General features: G+C 58.4%; 1 protein-coding gene across 2 annotated transcripts; it reads left to right on the top strand.

Moving 5' to 3' along the window:
* The first annotated feature begins 255 nt into the window (after positions 1-255).
* Positions 256-9,224, top strand: TLE5 (TLE family member 5, transcriptional modulator). 2 transcript variants are annotated; one of them, XM_072845208.1, is made up of 7 exons: positions 256-445; positions 985-1,082; positions 2,605-2,668; positions 5,070-5,114; positions 6,713-6,775; positions 8,289-8,363; positions 8,991-9,224. In XM_072845208.1, the coding sequence occupies exons 1-7, from the start codon at positions 419-421 to the stop codon at positions 9,207-9,209; spliced, it is 591 nt and encodes a 196-aa protein (XP_072701309.1). In that variant the 5' UTR covers positions 256-418; the 3' UTR covers positions 9,210-9,224. The 2 variants fall into 2 exon arrangements, with proteins under 2 accessions (XP_072701309.1, XP_072701310.1); XM_072845209.1 differs by having other exon boundaries at positions 273-445; positions 8,988-9,224.
* The last annotated feature ends 414 nt before the right edge of the window (positions 9,225-9,638 follow it).

Raw genomic sequence — 9,638 nt, 5'->3', positions numbered from 1 at the left:
CCCCCGCTCGGCTCCCGCGGCCCGGCTGAGCCCCGCGCCGCCCGCAGCGGGCAGGGCCGCCCGCAGCCCGGCCCGGGCCGGTCCCCGCGGCCGCCGGCGCCGCGCGGCGGGGGCGGGGACCCGCGGGGGCGGAGGCGGCCGTGGGCCCGCCCGGCCCGGGGAGGCGGCGGCGGCGGCAGGTGGTGCCGAGCAGCCGCAGGACGGAGCCGGAGCCGCAGCCGCCATTAGACAATAGGCGCCGGCGGCGGGGCGGCGGGAGCGGCGCGGGGCGAGCGGCGCGGCCGGGGCGGGGCGGCCGCGGGGCCGGGGCGGCCGGGCCCGGCGCGGACAAAGGCGGCGGCGCGGGGAGCCGCGGCGGGAGCTGGGCGGCGGCACCGACACCGGGCCGCTCCGTGCAGGGGCCGAGCCGCAGCCTGACATGATGTTTCCACAAAGCCGGCACTCGGTACGGCGCGGCCGGGCGCCGGAGCCCCGCGCGGCCGGGGCCGGGGCGGCGGCGAGGCCGCGGGGCGAGGCCGCGGGGCGGGGCCGGGCACCGGGGGGCGGCGGGCAGGCCCGGCGCGGGGGCGCGGCGCGGGGAGCGCTCGGCCTCCCCGTGGTGGCCCCAGCGGGGCCGAGGTGATCGAGCGTCTCCCGCCGCCGGCAGCGGAGGGGGCGGGGGTCTCCCCGCTCCGCCGCCCCGGCCGGGCCCCGCGCCGGCGAAGCCGCCGGGGCCGGAGGCAGCGCCCGGGGAAGGGCCCGGGCGCCAGCGGCTCCGCGGGTGACCTTGGGCGCGTCCCGGGCCTGAGCGCGCCGGCCCCCGGGATGCCGCGCCGGCCCCCTTGCCCCCGGGCCCGGCCTGCCCTTGCAGGGGCTCTGCCCCTGGTGCGAGGCGTCTCGGCCCTGCCCGGGGCCGCGGGACCAGGGTGGGCTCGGGGCAGCTGAGCGGGTGGGACAGGCAGGCTGCCTGCCCCCGGCGACCAGCGCTGTCTCCTGTTGTTCAAGGGCTCCTCTCACCTGCCGCAGCAGCTGAAGTTCACGACCTCCGACTCCTGTGACCGCATCAAGGATGAGTTCCAGCTCCTGCAGGCCCAGTACCACAGGTACGTGCTCCCACGCACCGCCGGGCCCGGCCTGGGTCAGCCCTGCAGCCTCTGCTGGGCTGGCAGGTGACGGCATGACACACAAGAATCACTCCGATTCTTCTGCTTCGTTGCTTCGCTGCGCTGTACGGAACGCCAAGGAGGGGACCCGGTCATGTAGCTTGGGTCACCTTTGGCTAGAGGAGGACCTGAGAATCCCCTCTAGGCAGGGGATTAGTCACGTCCACTCGGGAGCCCAGCGAGGAGAACGTGCGTCTTCCCTCCCCAGCCAAGGTCTTTCCACTGAGCACTGCTCAGCCAGGACCGCATGGAGGCTTGCCAGGCCTCCTGTGTCTTGCTGGGAGTTTTCCTCAGTTCTTCTCGCTGGCTGCCATTCTTGGACAGCAAATGCTGCAGGGAGCACTTAAATCCAAAAGCTTCCGCTTTTCTGCGGGTGTGTGTGGAAGTACTTCTGCTGACCCGAAAGCTGGCTTGTGACGGTCTGTTGCTTTGTGTGTGTGCCTGTGTGTCTGAAATAAATGTGAAGCTCTTGGGTTAAATCGACTGAGTGATGCCCTCTGCCATGGCCCGGCAGGCTTCGAAGCACCGGTTGCAGCGCATGCCTCAGTGCCATGTGGCTGCAACTTCCCCATCTGCCTTCCCCCAGCCTGGGCTCCGCTGGGCGGCTGGGTCACAGGTTTGCAGTGGTGGTGGCCTGGCAGGAGCAGGCAGAAAAACTGCTGGGAAATGGCTGTTTCCTGGTGTCCCCGTGTCTCTGGGCAGTGCTGGTGAGGGAGTAGGGGAGCCCAAGAAACATGCCTGCTGGAAGGGAGGCTGTCCCCCCGCTCCCCCCGTTGGACTTAATCTGCTCAAGAAGAAGCAGGTTTTGTATAGGTGAAGCTGTTTCTTGTTTGAAACATAAAACCGCAGCACATGCTGGCTGCAGTTGCTCGGCTGGTGAGTTGGAGTCTCATAAAACACTGGGAGCAGCAGCACTTTCTCTGAAGGGTGTGAAGAACCTAGGAGAGAGAAAAAAATCCTTTCCTCTGGAGTGATGTGCTGCACTTGGGCCTCCCCACCACCATCCAGAAATGGATCTGGCTTTGGTTTTGAAGTTGTATTGGAGCATCTCTTGAGTGCTGCAGACGGGCCTGTGCTAGAAGCCATCCCCAGCTGCCAGTGATCAGCTGAGGAAAGGCAAACCCCTCCCTAGGCAGCCACCTCTGCTTCTGCCCAGCTTTCTGCTTCCCACCGAAAGGATTTGCCTGGGGGAGGTCAGTGTCCAGCTAGTGGATAGCCTTGCGCTGCTTCTCCTGAACGTGTGTTGGTGGGACTTTGGCTGGGAAGGTGGGAGTGGGCCCTGTTGCGGTCGCCGCTGTGCCAGCACAGCGTGGCCCAGCTCTGACTGCCCCTTGGAGTCTGGACGGTGGTGTCCAAGAAGCCAGCCTGGGCAGGATAGGGCCGTGCAGGAAGCAGCTGCTCTGTGGCAATCAACTCTTTCACCTCCTGTTTGTGGTTTTCTGACCGTTTTCTGGCTTTTCAGCTTGAAGTTGGAATGTGACAAACTAGCCAGTGAGAAATCGGAGATGCAGCGTCACTACGTCATGGTAAGGACCGGCCCTGGCAGCCGAGAGCACGTGGGTGGCACGGGTGGGGACTCCAGCGGTGCCTGGGTTTTGGCTGGCGGGGAGCCTTCACCCCGGGGAGCAGCAGGTCTCTAGGCAAGGCTGGCATTGGCTTTTCTGAAAGCGAGGCTTTTTTATATTTTGTGTTGTCTGCATGCAGTAGATTGCTGAAGTGCAGGGGAAGTAGCAGAGAATTGTTGGATATAGAAAACTGATGGGCCCAAGTGGCTGACCTGTTGATGGGTGGTGGGGGGGGTCCTTGGCCTTGCCACTGACTGGCTGCTTGACCTTACTCCCTGTGCCCTGGGGGAAGTGACAGCTCTTATGCACCCGAGAAGGAGCTGCAAGGTGCTGGTGTGCTAGGGACTCCGGGAGAGTCATGGCCAGTGAAAGACAAAGCAGTGCTCTGAGATGTCGTGAAGCTGGGAAACCCCACAAGCCTGGTGGGAGTTGGAAGCAGAAACCAGCTGCTGTGCGAGAGCTAAACCCTCTGCACCTTCTCGCGACCCCAGCAGCTTTGCAGAGCCACGGTGCAAAGTGCTAGCATGTCTCACTGGAGTGCATGTCCCAGCACAAAGTGTGCAAATCCCAGGGCAGTGCCCGGTAAAGGCATGAGATGTGGTGCCACACGCGGGCAGCAGGCTTAGCCATAACTCTCTAAAGAGAAATCTGCCAGGAAACAGCCATGTTCTTGCAGGCAGAGTGATGGTTTGCCTGCAAGGTAATGCTTCTGTCTTCCCACGTGTGGAAGAGCCCTTGCAGCAGAGGGGAGGGGGCCCAGGCAAGGCTGTGGTCTGTTCCTTTCCTATCAAGGAGTTAACGGGAGGTTGTGATACTGTCCATAAAGATGAGGTTGGTGCGTGCTTGCCAGCTGCTGCACCTGCCCTGGAAGGAAGAGATAAGATGTAGAAATTAATACAGCAGCTCTTCAGAGGATAGTTAGGACTTTAAAACCAGAAATGAGGGAGCTGGCCCCTCCATTCTCCTGTACCACCCATGTGTCCAGACTCTGAGGCTGTGGGGAGCAAGGCATACTTGGGGCTGGGGCCAAGGAGAAGAGGTCACAGCTTGTATTTTAATGGGGAAGCCTGCCCCATTCTCACTGATAAATGATTGCTTCCTCGGCCTTGCAGCCTGCATGGAGACTCTCATCTCCAGGTGTGGCTGAGATTTTTTTCCCCTTAATGCTGACAGCTACCAGAATTGACTCAGGTTACCGTCAGCAGCAGAAGGGAAGGGCTATTGCTTGTTGTGCAGCACTCGAGGCTTTGCAGGCACAGCAGCTCCTGCCTCATCTGCGTGGCTGAGCTGGAGTCGCACAGAGCTGCTGTCGCTCTCCACCACAGCGAGTCACGGGAAGCGAAGAGGAGGGTTTCTGTGAATGTGCAAAGCTGCTACAGCTGCTCAATTTTTGAATAAGTCACAATTAGCAGCTTGGGGGTCGGGCTCCTGCTTCCTGCTCAGTCTTCAGAATGCAAAGAAGCCTCGAGAGCCAGCAGCGGTGTTAGAGCAGACTGAGATCATGGCGATACCAAGCTGGGCGCTTCTCAGACTTGCGGCGTCGGTACCAAAATGCCAGTGATCTTCTCCTTGAATTAAATGAGCGCAGATGTGGATTTTTCCTTCCCTTTGAAAGAATCAGGATTGCAGCCTGCAAGCTGAGGGAGGAGATTTCTAAACTCTCCAATGTTAGGCTTAAAACAGCTTCTTCCAGGGGTCAGGAATTAGCTTCTCCTGCCAATATATCGCTCTGTAGCTGCCTGTTGCTGCTGTGCAGGGGTTTTCTGGGTGTTTTTTTTGTGTGGGTTTTTTTTAATGCAGTTTCTTCCCAAACAGCTGGAGCTGTGTGCAGCTGGATGTGTTACTTGCTCGATGAAGCCCAGTTGTGATCTCTTCCATTTGCTGCTGAAGCAGCCATGTGGGCTTTAGTATATTGGCCAGGCAAAGCTTGTAGAGTCAGGCTGCCTCTCTTTTGGCCATGGATATGGAAGTCTGTGGAGCCCTAAGCCTTTTTCCAGGTTTGAAGCAGCATCAGTCATTCTCACCTTGATGCAGACTGCTGAAAGGTGTCTGTGAGGAGTGTTGCAGTCAGCAAGTTCCCAGGTCTCCATCTGCAGCAGCGTGAGGCTGGAGGAGGGTGGGCAGGGACCGCCTGGGCTCGGTGCTTCTGCCTTAGACCTGGAGAGGGTCTATGTCTGTGTTTGCCTCCTGCTGTCTTTGTTTCCTACGGCTGGCCTCTTCTCTCCTTCCATCCTTGCCCAGCCTTTGTAGAAGACCTTGCTAGGAAAGCAGTAGTAGTTCCCAGCACTCCTGTATGGAGCCTCTTTACCTGGTGGAGACTTGACTTACAATTTCTTTTGTTCTCTTCTTCCCTGCTCTACAGTATTACGAGATGTCCTACGGGCTGAATATTGAAATGCACAAACAGGTAGGGGGGAAGACATTTCCAAGTGCTCTAATTCCTGGGGTTGTCTGCTGTGCTTTGCCCTCTGTCACTCAGTGGTATTTCAGGAACTAGAAATGCCATGAGCCTGTAAAATGTCAGAGCTGCCTTCGAAATGCAGGGACCTCCCCCTCTCAGGATTGCAGTGCTGGACTGAGGGCTCCCACCTGGGGCTGCAGGCATGCTGTGGTTCTCCCCAGGTCTTGAACAGATATTTGAGCACTGGACAAAGCAGTGCAGGCAGGGTGTGGAGCTGCAGCTCAGAGTCGGTCAGCAGACGTGAGCCTGGGGTGAAGGGCAGGAGATGACCCCGGGTCCCTCCCAACCCTCCTCCTAGGCCCTGCATGGGTTCCTGGTCCTGCTGCCTTCCCTGGTGCCTGGGAAGGCTTCTTGTGATCACCCTGACATGAAAAATGCCTTTGGCTCCTGCCGGGCTCTTGCTGCAGTCAGGCCAGAGAGCGCTTCTCTTGGGCTATGATTAGGTAATGCGATGGCAGACCTTCTAAGAAAGCCTCCTTGTGATGGAGACTCTGCTGCAGCCTGGATAAGTTTGTTCATTACCCTCACTGGTGGTTAAGTTGTTAATTATCCCCAGTGGCTAATTACCTATGCTCTTAACAACAAGAGCCTCCTCTGAGCCTGACTATCTGGCCTCAGGTTCGTCACAAGTCATCTGTGTGTCATGGCTCAGTTATAAGCCTCTTAGCACAATTCTACACCCCACAAAGGCACTTGGTGCTTCCAATCCCATTGCTCTTGTTGGTAAGCCCATGAGACTGGCTTCCCTGGGAAAACCTACATCATGGTAAAGGATCTGAGCCATGAAACCTCACTGCTGTCCTATGAACTGTCTCCCAGCCTAGTCCGCTCCCCTGTGGTGCTGGTGGGGCCCCCTTGGCTGGTTTTGGTGCATGCCTAAACCCTTTGGCTCTGTATTTCTTTTGACTCCATTGGAAAGTGATTTGCAAAGAGCTGGTAGCTTTACTCTTTCCCAGGAGAAAAGCATTTAGCACCCCAAAATTTCCTACCTGCTTGTATGAGGCTAGTGAAGAAGCTGCCCAGTCCCTGTGGACTCCCTGAATAGCCCCAGTCCTGCAGCTTGGCTGTGGGGAGGCTGGCAGCAGGCAAACACTTGCCTTTGGGGAGGAGGACTTCAAGGAGGCTGAGCAGCCAGTCTCTGGGGCAGAGTGGGGCTCTCGCAGCATGTGTGTCTGTCCGCATGGCAAATGTAATTCAACACATCCCCACCTGGGTCTATAATAAGTTTTCTCTCTGGTTGCTCCTGACTTTGTTAAAAGAATATCAGGGACCTGGAGAGGGAAGAGAATGTTGAAAATCTGCTCTTTGCAGTCAGCAGCATTGATTCATTTAACTACGTAGGGAGGAGCCTTGGGGGCGAGGTGACCCCCCCCCCCCATGGCACCAGGACACTGCCAGCATCTTTCTGGGGGGAGCGTGTTTTCTTAGGGCCGTTCAGGGATTCGGGCCCTGCCTGGGGAGGGGGAAGGTGGGGCAGCCGGTGCTGAGGGGGGTCAGTCCTGAGCTGCCTGATGCCTTTCCTCTCTGTTCTTCCTGCCTTCTAGGCTGAAATCGTCAAGAGGCTAAATGGGATTTGTGCACAGGTTCTGCCCTACCTTTCGCAAGAGGTGAGTCCCCCAGCTCGGCCTCAGCTCTGGCTTGGGGGCGTGTTGGCGGGGGGGGAGGAGAGGCCCCTGTCCCCCTGCGGGGTAGTGGGGCACCATGGCCCTCCTGCACGGGCAGCTCCTCACCCCAGGTCTAGGAAACCTTGTCACTTGCTCTCAGCCCCTGCGTGGGGATGAGCCCTTCAAGACAGGTTTGGCCTGGAGGCCTTCGAGCAGACCCCCCAGGCGCTGTGCAGTGGCTAATGTGCCCGTCTGTCCCCTTTGTTAGTGGCTGAGGACAAAGATGGGCTCTGTTCTCTCCCACCTGTGATTCCTGAGTCATTGGCCACTTCTGCACTGGTGGTGGGAGCTTTGGGTGGCTAATTGGGGGAGGGGGACATTTAAAAAAATACCTCCATATGGCTCCTCCTTGAGATCTGGTTCCTCTGCCTCATTAATTAATGCAGCTGATGGGCTCCTCCCACTCCCCTGAGAAATTAATTGGGAGGGCTTCGGAGTTGCTGCCTGAGGCAGGAGGAAGATGAAGCACCTCTAGTGCTGTATCTATCCATCTCCCCACACAACCCTGCAGAGGCTGAACTCCACAGCTGTTTCCATGGCTGTTTTCTTGGTCAGGGCTAGCTGTGGGGTGGAGGCTGTGTTTCTTGGTCTGGGTTAGCTGTGGGGTTGGGGGGCAGGCTGTGTTTTTCCCATCCACCTGTTCTCAGGTAAGACAAAGTGGCTTGCTGGTCAGATCAGAGCTGCCTAATAACTAAGCCACAACTAAACCTTTTGCATCTTGATGCAACCCCTTCCCCCTCCCTAACCCTGTCCTGGTGCCAAGATGGAAAGAAAAATCCAGTTGCTGGAGTGCAATGGACAGGCCTGGTGTTCAGAGACCTTGTGCTCTCAGAGGAGCAAGTACAGTTGTCCTTTATTTTTTAAAGTACTTGATACAGCTGTTTTTTCCTGCCTGTTTGGAGCAGCTGTGCTGGGCTCTTCCACAGCAGCATCTTCCAGCTGCTGCAGTTGGCACCTGGGATGTGTCCCAAGGAGTGGGGAGCTTCCCAAGAGCTTCTGATTTTAGGGCTTTTGTTTGTTAGGGGGTGTTGTTTTGTGTCAGGTCTGGGTAGCAGAGGGGAGGCAGGGTGAGAGGCATTGCCCACTCTAAGGAGTCCCTCTGGCCAAGGATCACTGGGCCTGTGCAGAGCGGGACAAGGACAGAAGTAAGAGGGGACCTGCTTAACCCTGTGGTGAGGAACTGGAATGAGACAAGCATGCCTCCTTCCCTGTTTCTCGCTACCGTGGGGCTCAGTGGTGTAAGGTCCTTGTCACCAATGAAGTGTGTGCAGGTGTCTCCAGCTGTGGGGTTAACCAGCCTGCCTTTGTGCCCTGACATCTCGGTGCTAGCAGCTGAGATAACGTACCTGCTGAGATAACGTACCTGCGCGTTGCGTCAGACCCAGCAGGGCTGGGTCCTTCTCCTTCCCTGTGATACTAGAAATGACCCTGAATTCCTCTGTTCTCTCCACACCAGCATCAGCAGCAGGTCCTGGGAGCCATTGAACGAGCTAAGCAGGTTACGGCACCAGAACTGAACTCCATCATCCGTGTATGTGATGCATGTTTTGTTTGGGTTCGGAAGGATGGGAATCTGTGCCTTTGGCCTTTGAGACAGAGCTGGGCGGGGGAGTCATGACCTGGGGATGTGCCCCGCACGCTGGGAGCAGGCTGTTCCATGTGCAGTGCTGCAGCCCTGCTGGGATGAGGCTGGTTTTGTCCAGACTTCTTATGACACGGGCATGGGCTTGCAGGGGAGCATGGATTCCTGCTCTGTCCCAGCAGGGTGCAAGGAGAGGAGCTTTGGTTTTGAGCGGGAACCACGGCAGGTCCTTGACATGAAAACACCATCTGTTCTTGGTCAAGGTCGGGAAGGCTTTAACTGCATCCGTGGAGCATGCCAGAGTCTGAGGCCAGATGTCCTGTGGGCTAGGGGCTGTGTGTCATGCTGAGGACACGCTGTTGAGTCTTCTCTTGAGGCTTTCACAGCCCGAGGACTCTAGAATCCCTCCCACCCTGAGGCTGCGGTGCTCTCCAGGACCCTGAGGTCCCTGGTTTAAGCTTGGCTGCTGGCACAGTCTGTCTGGGCAGCCCAGGCTCTTGGGTTGGGGTCCAAGTGCACTCAAAATGACAATATCCCTTTCTTGTCTTCCTGTCTGTCCATCATTCTCTACAGCAGCAGCTTCAAGCTCACCAGCTGTCACAGCTTCAAGCCCTCGCTCTGCCTCTGACTCCACTCCCTGTGGGCCTCCAGCCCCCGTCCCTCCCTGCTGTCAGTGCCGGCACCGGGCTCCTCTCACTCTCGGCCTTGGGCTCCCAGGCTCACCTCTCCAAGGAGGACAAGAACGGCCATGATGGGGATGCCCACCAAGATGATGATGGGGAGAAATCGGATTAGAGTGAATGGGGGGCGGGGGGGAGGGGGCTGTCTGGGGGGTGGGGGGGCGGGTTAATGCAAGATGCAGTATCTCTCTCTAGTTGCTGCGCAGCAGAATTGCGGGGGCTTGTGTTTGGTGGCAGCTTGCCAGGCCTGTTCCCATGGGCAGCAGTGCCTGGGGGATGTCCCCACTGCCATCCCAGTGGATGGGCTGCTCCGCAGCAATGCAAGCGCCATAGCAGTAACCGTGTGGCCGATTGTGCTCTCCCTGTGCCCAGCCTGGTGTCCCAGTCCCCACTTCCTCTCTGTTGCAGAGCTGAGCCAGAGCCTGGCTTGGGCTGCTCTGGGGCTACTTGCCCCCCAGCTGTCCCAGCTCCTTGGTGCCATGTGGCTCCCCTCCGCCCGCCGCTCCACCCTTGGTATTTAAAGATGTCCCTTGATCCTAACGGT

This window comes from Ciconia boyciana, chromosome 24 (genome assembly GCF_034638445.1).
Source record: "Ciconia boyciana chromosome 24, ASM3463844v1, whole genome shotgun sequence".
In the NCBI taxonomy this organism is placed as follows: domain Eukaryota; kingdom Metazoa; phylum Chordata; class Aves; order Ciconiiformes; family Ciconiidae; genus Ciconia; species Ciconia boyciana.
This window is presented reverse-complemented; position numbering and strand designations above follow the sequence as displayed.